The following is an 18,059-nucleotide window of genomic DNA, read 5'->3' as shown; positions in this document are numbered from 1 at the left end:
AGGAAATCCTTCTTGCCTTCCCAACAGGGAGAAAGAGGAGTCCAAGGCCCCCCAGGATTTCCAGGGAAACCTGGTCCCAAGGTCAGTGCCCGGGCATCTCTGAGGTCTCTGCTGGGCTGGAAATGGGGAGATGGGGAATCGAGGGGCTGAGCTGGGGAGGGGGCTGTGACAGGGGGTTCTGATGATGCTCTCCTCCCCACCCAGGCCCTGCCAGGTCCCCCGGGTCCCCGAGGTGCTCCCGGATCCCAGGTAGGGTTGGATGTGCTCAGTTTGTTCCTATCCCCTGGGCAATGCCTGTGATAAAACTGTGAGCTCCTGGGGAGGATGTGGAGCTGCTGGAGAGAGTCCAGAGGAGGATCCAGAGATGATCCAAGGGCTGGAGCTGAGAGAATTGGGGGTGTTCAGCCTGGAGAGGAGAAGGCTCCAGGGAGACCTTAGATGGCACACAATGAACCATCCCCCCAACCCCCTTCTGGGGGTCTCCTGTCCCTCCTGGCTGTGTCCATGCTCCTGAGCATCCCTCTTGTTTCAGGGCAGAGTGGGAGAGCCGGGTCCTCGAGGGCTTCCAGGGCTGCCTGTAAGTGGGAGAGCTGCACCCTGCTCTGTGGGGTGGGGATGGGGATGTCCCATGGGGTGGGGATGGGGATGTCCCATGGGGTGGGGATGGGGATGTCCCATGGGGTGGGGAGAGGTGCCTGCTCTGGAGGAAGCTTTTGGGGACTGAGCTGTTGGGGAGCAGCAGAGGGGAAAGGGCCCTGAGGGTAGGACCCAAACCCCTCTGAGGTGTCTGGTTGGTGACAAGCTGGGTTTGGGGACAGCAATGCCCTCCTACACCCATACTGGTGACACACCAGCACCCACCAGTCAGAGGTGGCACCTTGCAGACCCTATGGTTGCCTACATGGGGGTCCCACCAGCATTGCCCTCTATGGAGCTGCTTTTTGGGGTGCTTCATTGTCCTTTTGGTCTTGCAGGGTGTTTCTGGTGCCCGGGGCCTGGATGGTGTCCCTGGGAAGCATGGCTCAGCAGGAGAAATGGGAGCTCCTGGAGCAGCTGGTGCTGCTGGACCCCAGGGGTACCCGGTGAGTGCAGCTGAGACCCCTCCTCACTTCACTCCATGCACAACACAGCCCCCTGCCCCAGCCAGCTGCTCACTGCTGGGAGGACCCAGGGCACCACTTCTGCTGGTCCAGCACTTCTCAGGGAGCTCCCAAAAGCACCTGCAGGAAGAGAAGGGTCAGGGAAGCTGTGGATGGTTTCCCTGCCCATGGGGATGTGGCCACCCACACGTGGGGGCTGCAGAGACCTCGGGGTGAGATGCTGCTGATGTGGGCTCTGTTTCTAGGGTCAAGAAGGTCCCAAGGGGCCTGAAGGGTCTTTGGGGATGAAAGGAGAGAAGGTAAGGTCTGAGAAGGTGAGGTCTGAGCAGCTCAGGTGGGCAGAGTCTTGGGGTCACTCTGCTTGCCCAAAGTGGGGGAGTTGAACCCCACCTCCCAGTTTGTCCCCTGGGTTTGCCCAGTGGGATGCAGATGGATGTCACTGGTGGCAGAGCCCTGCAAGAGGGGTCTGTGGGGGGACATCTGGAGGACAGCCAGGGCTGCCTGTGCTGACATGGGGTGTCCTTTGGCAGGGCAAAGCGGGGGACCCCGGGGATGCTGGCACCAGTGGGCTGGATGGGGAGCAGGTAGGTGACCTGGGGACCCTGTCCTGCTCTCCAGCCTGATTGTCTGGGGTGGGAAGAGAGGTGGGCGTTGATCCTCAGCTCACCCAGGAAGTTAAAGCTGTGCCCAAGGTTCTGGGTGATGGTTCCAGTGATCTGGGCCAGGGCCAGCCTCTGTGTTTCCTCCCCAGGGACCACCAGGACAGGCAGGAGCAGAGGGGCAGCCAGGACACAAAGGAGAGCAGGTGGGTGCTGAGGGTGACAAAAAAACAACACAGGAAGGACATGGAGCTCTTGGAGAGTCCAAAGGAGACCCCAGAGATGCTGGGAGGGCTGGAGCAGCTCTGGAGCCAGGCTGGGAGAGTTGGGGGTGTTGAGCCTGGAGAAGAGAAGGCTCCAGGGAGCCCTTAGAGCACCTTCCAGTGCCTGAAGGGGCTCCAGGAAAGCTGGGGAGGGACTTGGGACAAGGGCCTGGAGGGAAGGGATGAGATGAGGGGGAATGGCTTTAAACTGAAAGAGGAGATGGAGAAGAAATCTTAGGAAGAAATTCTTTGGGGTGAGGATGCTGCCCCATCCCTAGCAGTGTTGAAGGCTGCATGGTGCTTGGAGCACCCTGGGCTGTGGGAGGGATCCCTGATCATGGGTTGGGATTGGGTGATCTTTCAAGTCCTTTCCAACCCAACCCATTCTATCAGATAATGGGGCTCACCTGGCCCTGCTGCTCCAGAGGCTGATGGAAACCTAAATCCACCCAGATCTGTTTGAAATCCCCCCCATCATCCTCCTGCCTGGGCTCTGTGTTGCTGGGTGTGGGAGGGGGGTCCAGGTCTCCTCAAAGCTTGGGTACCTGTTACAAACAAACCAGGGGTGGCTGAGTTGGAGGGCAGAGCCAGAGTCAGCTGGGAAAGTCAGCCCAGAATGATCCTGCTCATCCTTGTCCTGTCCAGGGAGAGCCAGGAACCTGTGGAGCTCCAGGCAGCAGAGGGGAACCCGGGGAGCCAGGGGACAATGGTCCAGAGGGGCCACCAGGGAGGCCCGGGAGGCATGGAGAGGAGGTACGTGTGCTGGTGACACTGTGGTGACCACTGCTGCCCAGCTGTGTCCCCTGCCCAGGCACAGGGAGCAGCTGCTGCTCCTGACACTGCTGCTCCCCTCTGGGCAGGGTGACACTGGGGATGCTGGGGACCTGGGGGAGCCAGGACCACGGGGACAGAAGGTGAGGGGTACCCCTAACTCTATGCAGCACCTCGGGGATCCTGCTCAGCAGACCAGGGTGTCCCCAGGGCTCAGACCTGGCATCAACACCTCTCCTGAGCATCCTAGTGAGGGGGTGCAACACATCACCCCCACTTCACTGCCATCCCTTTTGCTGCTTCTCCATCCCTGAGCAGGGTGATGCTGGCCCCAGGGGTCTTCCTGGAGCACCTGGTCCTGGAGCTGTGACAGGGGAAATTGGGGAGAAAGGCCATAAAGGAGAGAAGGGCCAAGAAGGTTTGCTGGCAAGTACAGAGAGGGGTTCCTGGGGTGCTGGGTGCCAAGGAGGGGGCTGCAGGAGCTGCAGAAAAACACTGGGAATTGGTAAATCTGCAGAATTTGGGGGTTTTATGTCTCATGGGCATGACTCCAGTCTGGGTTAAGGCTGCCTCTGGGCAAGCTTCAGCCTCCTGCCCCCCAGGCTGAATGTCCCCTCTGTGTCCCAGGGCCAGGTGGGTGTCACAGGCACTGCAGGACCTGCTGGAGCCAGGGGATGGTTTGTAAGTCACCTCATGTCCCTTGTCCCTTTCCTGCTGCGGTGGGGTGTGACTGGGAGCACTGGAGAGGGTTGGATCAATGGGGCTCCTTTCCTTGTCCCCTGACCAGGGTGGGACAGGTCTCCGAGGTCCTCCTGGGCTGGATGGTCCTGAGGGAGTGAAGGTAAAGCCAAGTGATGGCTCCAGCTCCTCATCTCTGGGTGAAATGGGGCTTTAGGGTTGGTTTTGGTTTTTTTTTCTAGTCTTTTCCCCACTCTGCTTTCTGCCTCTGGCTGATGGGGAATGTGGTGGGGCTGGGGTGGAGGAGATGGGGCAGCCCCCTGGGGCTCCTGCCATGGGACACCTGAGATCCGAAGTCAACAAGGCAAGGAAGGATTTGCCAGGGACAGAGCTGTTTTCCCTTCCTCCCCAGGGAGATCCAGGGCCACGAGGCATGGAGGGACCTGCTGGTGCTGCAGGGATAGAGGTACTTGTGCCCAGGATCCTGTAGAACTGGGAATTTCTAAAGGTTTCCTCAGTGCTTCACCATTTCCAGCACAAACCAAAGCCCAAAGGGGTTTTTGCTCCTTTAATTGGGGGGCTTGGGCATATGAGGAGGGGATTTTGACACCTTGTACATTGACATTGGGTCCCAGGGGGTACTTACACGCCCCCACCCCAAAATTCAGACCATGCCAGGAGTGCCTCATGGGAGACCCACAGGCCCCATGGGCAGCCCCAAGTGATGCTCTTGGGTCTCTGATCCTGGTGTGAGGGAGGGGGTGCTGAAAACACAGGCAAAGGGCCTGAGCATAGGGCAGGGGGTGGTGAGGAGCTGCTTCTAAATCCCCAACATCACCCCAGGGACTCGCTGGAGATGATGGGGCCAAGGGAGACAGCGGCAAGCCCGGTCCCATGGTGAGTACCCCCCTGTCCCTGGGTTTGTTTGGTGGCATCTGGTGATGGAGCAGCAGGGGACACACTGTGTCACCCGGGGCATGGCTGCAAAGCTGTGACAGCCCCAGTGCCAGGCTGGGTCTCCTGGGTCCTGCCCTGCAATGGCTTTGTCACCGGGTTGTGTCACAGTGTCACTTTGTCACTTTCCCTCCAGCCAAAGCTCTTTAAAGACATTTTGATGCCCTAATTGCAGACCCTGACAGTGCTGGGGCTGCTCTGCACTTGATGTTTTGCTCTCAGGGTCTGCCCAGGGCAGGTCCAGGGCATTTCCCTTCCCCTCCTCCTGTTTTTCCCAAGCAAATCCATAGGTTTCCAGGTCAGAGAGCACCAGGACCATCCCTGCATTACCCTGAGATGGATTTTCTGGTCATGAGCCTGATGTGTGCAGGGCCATGGACCTGTGGGACAATTCCCATTTGCACCCAGTCTGCCCCCAGTGCCCTGCCAGCCGTGTCCTGGTCCCCTTGCCTTTGCTGGGGGAGGTGGGGATGGGAATGACCTCCTGGGCAGGGGATGGGATTTGCAGAGCAGGCAGTGGGAGCTGTCACCCCTCGGTCCCCAGGCTGGGGGTGAGGGTGGCCCTGCTCTGTGCACCCCAGGGTGCAGCGGGTGCCCGGGGCTCGGTGGGTGCCCCCGGGCTGCAGGGATACAGTGGGCACGGAGGAGCCAGAGGAGCTGCGGGCACCAAGGGACAGCCAGGCCGGAGGGTGAGTCCCCCCTGCACGGGGACAGGCAGGGGACATCCCTGGCCTCAGCACAGCCCCAGACCTGGGGGTCTCTGGGTGGAGGAACGACCCCAATCCTGACCCTGGAGCTCTGTACCCACCCTCCTGCCTTCCCCCATATAACCCCGAGGTGATTCCAACCTCGTGTTTTGTCCCCAAATGAACTCAGGGTCCTCTCGGGCCACCGGGTGAAGCTGGAGCCACGGGGCTGAGCGGCACCGAGGTGGGTGGGCTCGGAACCGAGGGGGTGGGCTCCGAACCCAGGAGGTGGGCTCCTGTCCTCCCCTGCTTCTCCCAGCTCTGTCCGGGGGCTGGGTGAATGAATAACCCTGGATTTATTGGATTTTTTTATTTTCCTTCCCAGGGTCTGGTTGGTGCCAAAGGGGAGCTGGGCAAGCCGGGAAGACCAGGACAGATGGTGAGGAGGAGTGGGATGGAGCCATACTTGGTCCTCCTTGGCCCAGGGATGCTGTGGGGTCCGGGTCCTGCTGGAACCCCCAGACAATCCCCCTCTGCCCATCCTGCTCTGAGAGGGGAAAAAAACCTCAGCTGGAGACTTGAGCTTGGAGCTGCACACATGGGGAAGGGGTGTCCTCAGCATCCTTACCCAGGGGGTTCCTTCTCCTTTGGGATTTTAGGGGTCTCCAGGACGAACCGGTCCTAAAGGGTGGAAAGGTCGCAAAGGACAAAAGGTACCTCCAGAATCCCCCCCAAAGGGGACCTGCAGCACTCAGGCATGGGGGGGTTGAACCCTGCTCTCTCCATGGAGAGGAATCCAGGGGGATTCCCCCAGGGAGGGCTGTTTATCCCTGCTGTACACATCCCTGCCCAGCAAACACAGAGCCCTTGGGTGCCCTTGGCTGCTTTTTGGGTGGGGGGTTGGCAGGTCTCCCAACCCATCTCACCCCAGGGCTGCCTCCATCCTGGCTCAGGTGCCGTTTGGAGTTGGGAAAAGTCCCTCTGGGACCTCTTTTTCACTGCCCAGCTCTGTGCCACAGCCTTGATGCCCATCCCCAGGGTCCCACCCCACCTGAGCTCTATCCCTCCCCACCTCTCTGCCCCTTTTCCCCACTCCTGCTCCCACATGGGGCCAGGCTGCTGCTGACCCACATCTCTTCTTCTCCCAGGGTGATGTGGGGCAGGAAGGGGAAGCAGGGGTCCCTGGAGAAGCTGGCAGACGGGTAAATGTCACCGGTGTCCCCACACCCTGATGCCCTGGTTTGCTGGGGGGTGGGCAGCCAGGGGGGGATGTTGGGCAGCCTGGAATTGCTCCTGAGTCTTCCATCTGCTGTTCCCAGGGCAAGAGAGGCAAAGTGGGGCACAGGCCCCCAAGAGGCCCCCGGGGACCCAAGGTAGGTGGGACCCAAGGGATGCTGTAGCACCCTGGAAACTCAGGGGTGCTCCCACCTGCCCCAGCTCTCCTGGCTTGGAGATGAATAAGTCAGTACAGGGGCCTGGGGTGGGGGTCTGTGTCCCCTGTCCCTTCCAGCACAGGGGGGGCTCTCTTGCACCCCCAGCCCCCGTGGGCTGCTCTCCCTGCCTTTTTGCAACACTGCTTTTGCATTTCAGGGCTACCCAGGTGACGAGGGGCTGCAAGGACCCCAGGGACCCCAGGGACCCTATGTGAGTATGAGCCTGGGGGTTTCAGGGTGCTCCCTGTTTGGTCCCTGCAGGTACCAAAGCCATGGAAGTTTCTAGGTGGTCCAGCCACCCACCCCATCACTCACTCACTCACTCACTCACTCATCTCATCTCAATCTCATATCTCATCTCATCTCACCTTCTCCTCCCTAATTCCCACCCCAGCAGGGTGTGTGCAGTCAGGCAAATCAAACCATTCCCAATGTCTTGTTCCAGAGGTGGAAGATTCCCTGTGAAGTGTCTGGTGCCTGGCAGTGCCCAGTGCTTGCACAGGACTATGTCCACCTTCCCAGAGAGCTGCCATGGCTGGAGGGATTGCTCCTAAAAAACCCTACTCAAAGATGTTTTAACTAATAGAAATTGTTTTGTTTTGTGTTGTTTTTCTCCCTTTCAAAATAAAAATCCCAGCTTTGGAAACTTCATGAAACACAGCTGGGGTGTTCTGCAACCAGCCCAGGGACCTGAGCTCCACCTCTCACAGAGTTTGCTGAGGGATCCTCCTGAAAGGGAAAAAAAAAATAATAAAAATCAAAGATTTCTACTTAAAGTTTCTAAAATTGCCTGAGATTCTCAAAATCCTGGTGGCAGCCTTGGTGGTGGGGAGGTCCCTCCTGGCCGGTGAGCTGAGGGCTGCAGCCCAGCTGCAGGGTGATGCAGTGTCATTTTTTTCATCTCCTAGGGCATCCCAGGGCTGAAGGGCATCAAAGGAGACCCTGGAGCAAAAGGCCACAAGGTGGGTGACATGCACCAGCCATCTGAGGCCCCAGGCACAGGGGGGACATTTAATTTGCTGGATTCCAGCCCAGAGAGGTGGTGGGAGCCCCATCCATCCCTGGAAGTTTTTAAGGCCAGGCTTAAGGATGGGGCTCTGAGCAACCTGAGCTGGTGGGAGGTGCTGGCAGGGGGCTGGAACTGGGTGAGCTTTAGGTCCCTTCCAACCCTGTCAGTTCCATGATTCTGTGATCCATTCTCCAGTCTATGAACCCCCTGCTCTCAGCCCTGAAGCTGGGGTGGCACCAGCACATCCACTGCTGATGAGCTGAGGGACTCAGCCTTGGCCCCAGGAGCCAAGCACATCCCCAGGGTCCCATCCATCAGCCCCAGGGCTGGAAATAAGAGTGACAAAGAGTCCCTGGCAGGGGGTAGTTGCTTCCAGGAAAACAAAACCCTGGTAATAAAGCTTTCAATTGACTGCAAGCTCCATGAGTGACAGCTGAAATTGAAGTTGAAGTCCACTGTGCTCAGCAAGGCCAGGGAGCTGGGCTGGGGTTCCTCCCACTGTGCCAACAGATTTCAGCATGCAATAGATTTTTCTGTGTTTTAGTGTTTCCTGGGAACTTCTTTCAGCCCGGGGTGCAATGCTGGCAGCCTGGCCTTGCAGGGGGAGCAGAGGCTCCATCCCACTCCATCCTCCTGCCCCAGCCACCTGGGAGCAGTTAATTCCCCCAGATCACAAGGTTCTTCATCTTCTCTGTTCTTTTGTGGTTTTCATAGATTTTGCAGCCAGCTCTAACTGGGACTCCCCCATTTCCAGCTGCTTGCTGGAGGCCAGGAGGTGTCTGTCCTTGGGAAATGTCCCCAGGGGGGGCACCTCCTGCCAGGCTCAGGCAGCAAAAGCTCTGTCCCTGATGGAGTGACAGGAGCAGTGCTCCCCATGCACACCCTCCAGGGCAGGGTCTCCAGCCTGGGTTGGTGTCCCAGAGGGTCTCTGGGCCACCAAAAGTCCCCCCAACTCTCTCCTAGGGTGAGAAGGGCAGCGTGGGGGAGCGGGGCCAGCAAGGGGACGATGGCTTCAAGGTGGGTGAAGGGCTTTGCTCTTTTCCTCCCTCCCCTCAGTCCCCTGTCACCCTCTGTGACATCCTGCCACATCTCCTAGGGCAAACCAGGACCCCAAGGTGTCCCTGGGAGGCTGGGACCCAAGGGACAGCAGGTAAGGGCAGGGTGGAGGGGGAGACCGAGATGAGTATTTGGGGTGAATTCCTCAATTTTTTCATGAAAAAATACACCAAGGGAAGAGGTTGGGGTGTAGAAGGACACAGGGCTGGGGGGGTGCCCCGTCCAATGCCCTGACCCACTCTGATGTCTTTGCAGGGTGACAGTGGCCCCCCTGGCCCAAGGGGACACCCTGGCATCCCTGGGACACTGGTGAGTCCTTCACCCTCTCAGGGTTTGGTCCTGGGCTGGGGTTGGGATCCCATCTGCCCCTCTCTTAGCTGAGGGATGCAGACCTGGAGAGGGTCCAGAGGAGGACACAAAGGTGAACCCAAGGCTGGAGCAGCTCTGGAGCCAGGCTGGGAGAGTTGGGGGTGTTGAGCCCGGAGAAGAGAAGGCTCCAGGGAGCCCTTAGAGCACCTTCCAGTGCCTGAAGGGGCTCCAGGAAAGCTGGGGAGGGACCTGAGACAAGGGCCTGGAGGGATGGGATGAGGGGGAGTGGGGAAAGGGGGATTTAGGTTAGAGATGAAGAATAGGTTGCCCTGGGAGGTTGTTGCTGCCCCATCCCTGGCAGTGTTCCAGGCCAGGCTGGATGAAGCCTCATGCATCCTGGGCTGGTGGGAGGTGTCCCATGCAGGGGGGTTGGATCTTGATTATCTTCACGGTCCCTTCCAACCCAACCTTTTCCATGATTCTCTTCCAGGGCTTGTCTGGACCCAAAGTAAGTCAGGGGAGCCCTTGCTCCTGCCTTTTCCCTGGGTGCAGGGTGGCAGCTCAGCCCCCACAGCATCTCAACACTTAGTTTTTCTTCCCTCCTCCTCCTCATCCTTTGTCAGGGTCTGAAAGGTTTCCCAGGGCTGCCAGGACCTTGGGGTGCACCCGGTCTGCCGGTGAGTGGGGTCCCCAGTGTCCCTCCTGACAAAATTTGGGTCCTTTGCACCCCTCCCAGTTTGGCATCCAGGTCCCATGATGCCACACTGGGGGGGTTTCAGGGGGATGTCAGAGGAGCATGGGAGGGCAGGGGGGGACTGGTGGGCAGCAGCCAGTGTCACCAGCACTGTCACTGTCACCCAGGGTCCTGCCGGTCCCCCTGGTCCCAATGGACCTGTGCTGGTGCTGTCCAGGGAGCAGCTGCAGGTGAGTTTTGGGGAGACAGAGCCTGGGGGGTGCCAGCTGGGTGGACAGGGGGCTGGCAGCCCATGGCAGGTATGGTTAATCCCTCTCCCATCACCTCTGTCCTTGTCCCCTGCCTGTCCCACCCCTCCCTGAGCACCTCCCAGCTGAAATAAGATGGAGGGTCTGGGGGGGGGCTCATGTCAGCTTGGTTATACTGACCCCCCCTCTTTTTTCTTCTAGCACATGATTTATCCCTCCAACCACCTCAACTCCTCAGCAGTCCAGGCTCTGCTGCACACCCTGACCCAGGAGCTGCAATCCCTCCTCCAGCAGCCCAATGGCACCAAAACCAACCCTGTGGCTACCTGCAAGGAGCTGCTGCTGGCCCACCCTAGCCTGCCCGATGGTACTGGGGTGCCCCTTGGGTGTTTCCCCCACTATTGCCCCCAGATCCAACCTGCTGGGGGGATGGGCAGCTCTGCTATGAAGAGGGGCTGAGGACTTGGGGAATGGGCTCAGATGGGTTTTGGGGGCATCCCTGGAGAAAAAGGATGGAGGTTGCAGCCAGGGATGTGCCATGAGCTGAGCTGGGGTGGTTCCATGTTGGCATCCTCCCCATGCTCAAAAAAGTGGGTGCCAGGAGCCTCCCCCCTCTGCCTCCCTCCAGGGCAATACTACATCGACCCCAACCAGGGCAGCCCCCAGGACTCACTGGTGGCCTTCTGCAACTTCACATCTGGGGGTGAGACCTGCATAGCCCCCATCCACAGCCAGGTATGAGGTGGCTTTCAGGGGCAGCTCCAGCCCTGGGTGAGGACAGGGGTTGGAGGGCTGGAGAAGGGACAAGGTGGCCTGTCCCTTGCCCTGGTGACTGCTGCTATCTCAGGGAACTGTTGGAGCAGTCTGGAGTGAGGACTGTGGTCGCTGTGTGACACCAGGCTGCAGGGACAGGTCACACACAGGGCTTGGTGTAGTTGTCTCATTGTCCTGGTGGTGCCACCGTCCCCTGCTTGGCACAGCATGACACGGTCTCTGCTCCCCACAGGTCCCCATCAAGGCTTGGCTGAGTGCCTACACCTCCACGGACACCTTTGAGTGGTTCAGCACCCTTCCTGGGGGCTTCCTGGTGAGTGCCCAGCCCTGTGAGGGGACACAGAGCCCATCTCATGGGGTTGGGGGTCTCCTGGTGCCTGTCCTGCTCTGCCTGGGGTCCCACAGGGGATCCCAGTGGGATGCAACACCTCCTCCTGCAAGGAAACCCAAACCAGTGCTGAACTCCGCACAATTTGGGAGGTGAGGGGCACAGAGCCCTCCAGGCAGCCCCCAGGACCCTGTTTTTTCCCTGCAGCTGGAGTACTGGGGTGCCAGCCCAGTGCAGCTCCGCTTCCTGCGCCTGCACAGCCACCGGGCCACCCAGAGGGTCTCCTACTCCTGCACACCAAGCCCCCAGCAGCTCCAGCCCCAGCAGGAGAAGGAAATCCATTTCCTGGCTGACTCCCGGGAGCAGAGCTATGCAGCCAGCCTGCCGGGATGCCTGGTAAGCCTGGCCATGGAAAAAATCCCCCCGGATATCTGCAGAGCCCCTTGGAAGGTGCTGCCACCCCCAAAGGGTTTGGGGTAGACCTGATGGGTGGTGGGGAGGGGATGGAGAACATCCTCTGCCTAAACCCAAGGGATCTGGGGTGAAATGGGGTGGGCTGTAGGGGACACAGGGGAGGCCACCACCCTGGAGAAACCATGGAGGGCAGAAGGTGGTGACCTGGTGGTGACCCACGGGGCTGCTGGGTGATCAACCAGCGCAGAGGTGCTCCAAGAGGGTTCAGGTCCCATTCAGCTGCCCCTGGTGCTTGTTTCAGCCAGACAACGAGTCCTCCATCACTGACACCATCTTCCAGTTCACCACGGAGGAGCTCTCCCTGCTGCCCCTGAGGGACATTGCTGTCTTTCACAACGGGGACACCTCCCACCAGTTTGGGTTCACAGTCGGACCAGTTTGCTTCAGCTGAAACTGGTGACACCCAAACCCAGCCGTCTGGTTCCCTCCCCACCCAGGGATGGCCCCTCCTGGGGACACGTGGGGGAGGCTGGGGGTGGCAAGGGACTTCCCCCCCCTCTCCCTGGAGCTGCAGATTCTCTCTCTGAGATGCTGAGTTTGTAGCTGCCTTATGCCACAGACCACACTTCCTTCTGGAGTAGAAGAGTATTGTTTACAAAAATCATTTCTCTATAAATTATATGTATTATTATAATTATTATATATATATATATGAAAAGGTGCTATATTAATGACTGATTGGGGCTGCTTGTATAATTAATAACCACCAGGAACTGCCAGCCAAAGAAAAAAACAGCAAGCAAAAATACAGCCAGCCTGGGAGAAGGGGAAGGAAAGGGCCTTTTCTTTTTCTTGATCAACTGAACAAATCCTTGGAGCCTTGACCCACCAGGACCAGGCTGAGCAGCAGCCCTGGAGAACCCAGTGACTGCAGGCTGCTGCCAGCCCCCTGAAAAGGGATGAAGGATGCAAAAAAAAAACCTCCAACAAACCCAACTCCTGGTTCTGTTGTGTGTCTGGGGGGTCAGAGGACCTGGAGGTTTGTAGAGCCAGGGGCTGGAGCAAGGCTGAGCTGCTGGCAGCGTCCCTCGGGGCGGGCAGGGACAGGAATCCTGCTGTCCCTGCTGTGCCCTCTGTGTGTCACCAGCTGTGCTGGCCAAGGGGGGGGACATGGGGCAGGGTTGAGCCACCAGCCACCTCCAGGCAGGGAAATGAGCCTTGAAAAGGGTTTTTTCCACTCTGGCATTTTAATTTCCATGTGCTGCACTATGCTGGTTGTCACGTCTGCTGTAAAACCCCCCCCAGCTCTGCCCTGCCAGGGTGTGATGCCAGTCCTGGTCCTGCCAGCTGGGTCTGTCCTCCTGGCTCTGGTTCCTGCTCGGGTGGGCAGGGAGTTGGCAGCCCCCAGAGAGACCCTTTGCAGCAGGGTGTGAAGGGAGATGGAATTCCAGCTCAAGCAGAGTGGGCTGGTACGTGACAGCAAAACCAACATTTTTTTTCAGGGTTTTGTTCATAGTTTTATTTTTTAGCAGCGTTTTCCGCTGTGGTTTTTTTTGTAGAGGAGGAAAGCAGCACAGCCCACCCCTCACCCCTAGGTCTTGCTGCCCACAGCCCTTCAGCTGCCTCCCCCCAAAAAAATTATGTGTCTGTTTTTGTTGGAAACTTTTGAGAAAAGATTTTAAAGAGAAGACATGCTCGACTTGGCTTATCCGGTATTTTTTCTTAATTCAAGCAACAAACACACCCTGAAAAACTCCAGTTCCACCCCTCGGACTCCAGGGATGAAGACATTTCTACCAAATGGGGGGATTTGACCCACCCTCCCTGTTTCCTTCCCAAGCAGGGATGGATCTGCTGCAGGCACAGTGCCACGGTTGGCATCAGTGCCCGTTAGCACTTGGGGAAACTGAGGCAGGGGCTGCTCCAGCCCTCGCTGGCCCTTGCTGTGGTGCAGATGCCCGGTGTGCGGGGCCGGGAGATGCGGGGGGGATGTGGGGGGTTCCCCATGTTCCGCCCATCCCAGGCCCCGCTCCGGGCCCGTCCCCCCCGCACTACAACTCCCGGGGAGCCCCGCGCCGCGCGTCACCGCCGCGACGGGACCGGGACGGGATCGGGACCGGACGGGTCGGGTCGAGCTGCACCGCACCGGGACGGGACGAGCCCCGCACCGCCGCCATGCAGGTGAGCTCAGCCCAGCTCGGCACATCTGGGGGTTGCTGAGGGAAATCTCCCCCCAGACCCCCCGGTTCCCTTTTCCCCCCTCCCCCCGTCCCTCTCCACTCCTCCCCATCTTCACCCCCGTTTCTCCTCTCCCCCTCCCGCGGTTCCTCTCTCTCCTCTTCCCTTTACCCCTCTCCCCTTTCTCCTTCTCCCCCTTCCTCGTTCCTCTCTCCCCGTTCCCCTTTTCTCCCCCCTCCCACACCTCCAGAGTCTCCGTTTTCCCTCCCGCTCCCCAGTTCCTCGTCCCCCACCCCGTGCTTCGTCCCGTGGCTCTGGAGAGCTGTGCTGGTGAGCTGTCTGTCCACCTCTCCATCATCTCTCCCTGTTCCTGTCCGTCCCTCTGTCTCTCCGCTTGCTCCCGTTTCCCCTGTGCTGCTCCATCCCCAGCCCGGGGGCTCTCCCGTCCCCCTCTGTCCCCTTGCCCCCGTCCCCCTGTCCCACGGAGGGGTTCTCATGGCTGCCGGGGCACCCACAGCAGGAGTTCAGGTCACAGCAGGGCTTCAAACCCTGGCCCTGCAGCTCAGACCTGGTATTTAATGTCACCAGATGTCCCCCCCATCTGCTGGCATCAGCCCCTCACAGCACACACACCCCCTCCCCTTTGCGAGGTCCTGGGAGGGGGCGACTGGCACCAAGGAGCATCCCGGGGTGGGGTTCACCTCCCCAGGCCACTGTGTCCCCAGCGTGGGACTGCTGGCTGCGACAGTGTCCTGTTTGTCACGTTGTTCTGCAGACTGAGGGGTTTGCAGGGTGTGCTGCAGGCTGGGTGTCCCAGTCAGACCGGAGCAGCAGGTTGGGATGCACCAGGAAGCCTGAGACTGCTCCACAGGGGCAGTGCTTGTTTTCCACTGAATGGCAAAGAGTAACCCCAAAATTGCAGCAGACTGAGCTACAAAGTGAGGGAGGGCTTAGAGAGCTGGGTTTGTGCAGCCTGGAGAAAAGAAGAGTTAGGGGAGACCTTATTGCCCTGTTCTAGCATGGCTACCAAGAAGATGGAGACTCCCTTTTTACTTGGAAAAGGTGAGGAGTAATGGGTGCAAGCTACTCCTGGGGAGATCCCAGCTGGATGCCAGAGGAAAATTTTTCCCTATGAGAACAGTTGGACATGGGAATAATCTCCCCAGGGCAGTGGTGGACTCCCCAGCACTGGGCACTTCAAGGTTTAGCTTGGCAGGATGCTGGGCCAGCTCATCCCAACCATGGAAAAGGTTGGCACAGATGATCCCTGAGGTCCCTTCCAACCTGGGATTCTGCAGTCCCAGTTGTGCACCTGAGCAGAGGCAGCACAGGACATTTTTTTACAGAGTTTTATTTGGGTGTGGGAATACCTGAGGTGTGGAGAAAGAGCTGGGTGCAGCCTTACCCAAGCTCCTGCTGAATCACTTCTGTGTGGGCAGAGGGGTGAGGACAGGACTGTGTCCCTCCAACCCTGGCAGTGTCCTTCCCCTCTTCCAAAGAGCCCCAGAGGTTTTTAGGACTTGCCCTCTTGACCTTCACACTCTGCATCTCACACAGCAAGATGCTGCAGCAGGAGAAATTGAGCTGTAGGAGAGGAGCAAGGAGCCTTTGGCCCGAGGAGCATCATCCTGATCTTACAGCTCTGCTGGGTACCCAAAACTACGTCTTCACCCCAAGCTGGCAGAGCTGGTGCAGAGAGGGGACCCTTCTGCTCCCCTGGCCCTGAAACAGTTACCTGCAGCCTTGTGGGTGAAGCCTGGAATGGAGAAACAGCTTCATTTGAAGACTAATTATAATTAATCTGTTGCCAAAGGAAGCTTAAAAGCATGAGCCAGTTACACGTGCTAATGTGCTTTGGGTGAGGAGCAGCCAAGGGTGTAATTAGAGCCCATCTGGGGGTGGACGCTGGGGCATTGGGTGGTATTTCTGTCCAGGGCTACATCTGCTAGTGTCAGTGAGGATGGGTTGTGCAGTCAAGGCCAGGCTGGTGCAGCAGAGCAGGGGGGATGAGCCCTCTGAACACAACCTGGGGAGATTCACCAAAGGGAGGAGGAAGAAAAACCCACTTAGATTCAATTTTTTTGTATATGTGTGTGGTGAAACGAGGCAGGCTTGGCAGCTGTGGTGCCAGCTCTGGAAGTGAGGTCGTTGCACAAGAGGGAACTCCTTTTTTCAGCCTGATAAAGGAGGAAGGTTGATGTCCTTCCAGGTGCCAGCAGCCCCAGGTCAGGCAGATGGACTGGGCTGGGCCTGATGCTTCTCTGCCAGGGAGACATCATAGTGAAGCCTTTATAGGTTTCTCTTTATAGCAGGGGTAAACTCTGGCTTTTTCTTAGCCCAGACACATGTGACAGCTACTGCTAGAGGGGAAAAAAGTTCCTGCTAGGGGAAGTCAAGAGAAGAGCTAAGCCTGATCATCATGACTGGGATTTTCAGTGCAAGTTCCTCTTCCCATTTCAGAAATCAGGGGGGGAAATAAAAATTGCACCATTTGGTAAAACCCTGGCTGAGCACTGGCAGCGTGGCTCAGCCCTCGGGGGTGGTGGGTACAGAGACCTGCTGAAGATGTGGGCACCCCAGCCCTGGTGCCCCATCACCCCAGCTGGTTCCTAGCACTTTGCTTTACCTCTCTTCCAGATGTCCTTCTACTTCTCGGACACGGTGGTGCTGCTCTTTGACTTCTGGAGTGTCCACACCCCCACAGGTAGGCTGCCAACCCCCCTGGTTCTTAGACACCTGTCTGTCCATCCTTCCTTCATCCATCCATCCATCCATCCATCCATCCATCCATCCATCCACCTCCAGCTATGCTCTCCACCAGGGGAAGAAGGCACAGGGCAGAGACATGAGCAGTGGCTTTGCAGTTCTGGCAGGAGCAGTGATGGGAGGGGGCAATACAGGACCCCCAGCCCAGCATCAACCCTGGGGCACTTTCTGCATGCAGGGTGGGGGCAGAACCCAGTGCTGGGCCTGTGTTTCCTGCAGGGATGGCCCTCTCAGTGCTGCTGATCCTGCTGCTCTCCGTGCTGTATGAAGCTGTGAAGATGGGGAAGGCAGTGCTGCTGCGGAGGGCACTGCAGGCTCTGCCCCGGAGCCTCAGCCAGGAGGAGCTGGTGGAGCCCGAGGAGGGGGACACGGACCCCGGGCAGGGCAGGTACCACCGGGACCCCTGGCCACCCAGGGAGATGGGGGGTTCTGGGGACAGGGACAGCCTGGGGAGGTGGCCCCAGGGACATCCCAGGTGCTTTGGGAAATGTCCAGGTTGGGTTTTTGGCTGACTCCAATGGTCACATCCCCCCAGGATGGGCTGCAGGAGGGTTCTGGGGGATGGGTACAGGAGTTCCCTTCCCAGCACAAGCCACTGGAGCCAAGCTCTGGGTTTTTTCATCCTGTGTTTAATCCCAGACCATGCCCGAGGCTGCTCTGACTGCCAACCACTAATACGATCCTCCCAGTTCCTTGAGAGCACCATTTTCTCCCATGCTGCTGTTTGCAGTCCCCATCCCAAACCCATTTTGCAGCCCCTATCCCTCTTCTCCAACACATCTCTGGCTGCTCCAAGATGTTGATCCGGAGTTGGGGGGGGGAGATTGGGGTTCTGTCTGTCCCAGCCCCACACTGATGGGGGTTTCCCCATCTTCTTCCCCAGATGGTTTCAGTACCACGTCTGTCAGACCCTGTTCCACGTGGTGCAGGTGGTGCTGGGTTACATGGTGATGTTGGCTGTCATGTCCTACAATGCCTGGATCTTCCTGGGGGCCATCCTGGGCTCCACCCTGGGCTATTTTGTGGTGTACCCCCTGCTTGGACGGGGTTAGGCACATCCCCCCCCTCCTCCCCCAGGGATGTGCTCCACACACCTCCTGCTCCTTTGCCTGGAATAGCTGCTGTCCCTTTTGCTGGGTCTGTCCTTGTCCCCGTGCTGTGCAGGATGCAGCACCCCAAGGGACGTCCTGTGGGGACCCCCAGTGCTGGTGGGGAAGGTGACCCCATGGCCAGCACCCTGACACTGTCCTGGGCTGTCCCCCCCAGCTCTCAGGGAGCTTTGGCCAGGTGATGATGATGATGATGGTGTGTGTGTGTGTGTATGTGTGTGTGTGTGTATTGGGACTCTCCTTCCCCCCACCACCACTTTTTGAAGGGGTTCATCCTGTCTGGAACAGGTCTGGTGAGCTGCCAGCAGTGTAGGGGACAAGCTGGGGACAGGCTGGGGACAGCCAGCCCTGCCCCACACCAAGCCCCTTATCACACAGTGCCTTCTGGGGATAACGGGGGTCCTGCTCTCCCCCATCCCTTCCCCCTCTCCCCGTCCTGCTCAGAGCTTCAGGGATGGCGTGGGAGCAGCCCCCAAGCCCCAGGGGGGGCCATGTCAAGGGGAAGATACTTCTGGAGGTGCCTCTTGCTGCTTCCTCCCTTCGAATAAAATCACCTCAGTGGATCAGCTCCTGGCTTGTGTTGCAGCTTGGGGGTGTGGGGGGTCAGGTTTGGGGTCCCTACCCCTCCAGCATAGCCCCAGGGTGGCTGATGAGGATTAAGGACAGTCTCCTCTGGCTTTAAATAAAGCT

At 58.7% G+C, this 18,059-nt stretch overlaps 2 protein-coding genes across 2 annotated transcripts in view; both read left to right on the top strand.

Annotated features, from left to right (window-relative positions):
- The window catches only part of LOC103533482 (collagen alpha-1(I) chain-like), a 50,999-nt gene extending 39,232 nt beyond the window's left edge, over positions 1-11,767 (top strand). Inside the window, exons 36-68 of the mRNA XM_030461486.1 lie at positions 28-81; positions 205-249; positions 533-577; positions 975-1,082; positions 1,346-1,399; positions 1,631-1,684; positions 1,852-1,905; positions 2,608-2,715; positions 2,823-2,876; positions 3,049-3,159; positions 3,361-3,414; positions 3,521-3,574; positions 3,824-3,877; positions 4,255-4,308; positions 4,947-5,054; positions 5,242-5,295; positions 5,437-5,490; positions 5,711-5,764; positions 6,200-6,253; positions 6,371-6,424; positions 6,642-6,695; positions 7,393-7,446; positions 8,457-8,510; positions 8,590-8,643; positions 8,805-8,858; positions 9,349-9,366; positions 9,482-9,535; positions 9,720-9,782; positions 10,002-10,167; positions 10,429-10,535; positions 10,807-10,887; positions 11,110-11,298; positions 11,618-11,767. Of these exons, the coding sequence (XP_030317346.1) occupies positions 28-81; positions 205-249; positions 533-577; positions 975-1,082; positions 1,346-1,399; positions 1,631-1,684; positions 1,852-1,905; positions 2,608-2,715; positions 2,823-2,876; positions 3,049-3,159; positions 3,361-3,414; positions 3,521-3,574; positions 3,824-3,877; positions 4,255-4,308; positions 4,947-5,054; positions 5,242-5,295; positions 5,437-5,490; positions 5,711-5,764; positions 6,200-6,253; positions 6,371-6,424; positions 6,642-6,695; positions 7,393-7,446; positions 8,457-8,510; positions 8,590-8,643; positions 8,805-8,858; positions 9,349-9,366; positions 9,482-9,535; positions 9,720-9,782; positions 10,002-10,167; positions 10,429-10,535; positions 10,807-10,887; positions 11,110-11,298; positions 11,618-11,767 (2,379 nt within the window). The remainder of the gene's footprint in view (positions 1-27; positions 82-204; positions 250-532; positions 578-974; positions 1,083-1,345; positions 1,400-1,630; positions 1,685-1,851; positions 1,906-2,607; positions 2,716-2,822; positions 2,877-3,048; positions 3,160-3,360; positions 3,415-3,520; positions 3,575-3,823; positions 3,878-4,254; positions 4,309-4,946; positions 5,055-5,241; positions 5,296-5,436; positions 5,491-5,710; positions 5,765-6,199; positions 6,254-6,370; positions 6,425-6,641; positions 6,696-7,392; positions 7,447-8,456; positions 8,511-8,589; positions 8,644-8,804; positions 8,859-9,348; positions 9,367-9,481; positions 9,536-9,719; positions 9,783-10,001; positions 10,168-10,428; positions 10,536-10,806; positions 10,888-11,109; positions 11,299-11,617) is intronic.
- A 1,643-nt stretch (positions 11,768-13,410) lies between these two features.
- SLC31A2 (solute carrier family 31 member 2) lies at positions 13,411-18,059 on the top strand. Its single transcript, XM_030461350.1, has 4 exons — positions 13,411-13,497; positions 16,132-16,198; positions 16,480-16,648; positions 17,144-18,059. Exons 1-4 carry the CDS (start codon positions 13,492-13,494, stop codon positions 17,310-17,312), a joined length of 411 nt encoding a protein of 136 aa, XP_030317210.1. The 5' UTR covers positions 13,411-13,491; the 3' UTR covers positions 17,313-18,059.

This window comes from Calypte anna, chromosome 17, assembly GCF_003957555.1.
Source record: "Calypte anna isolate BGI_N300 chromosome 17, bCalAnn1_v1.p, whole genome shotgun sequence".
Lineage (NCBI taxonomy): Eukaryota > Metazoa > Chordata > Aves > Apodiformes > Trochilidae > Calypte > Calypte anna.
Note: the sequence above shows the minus strand (reverse complement) of the source record. Positions and strands in the feature narration are given on the sequence as shown.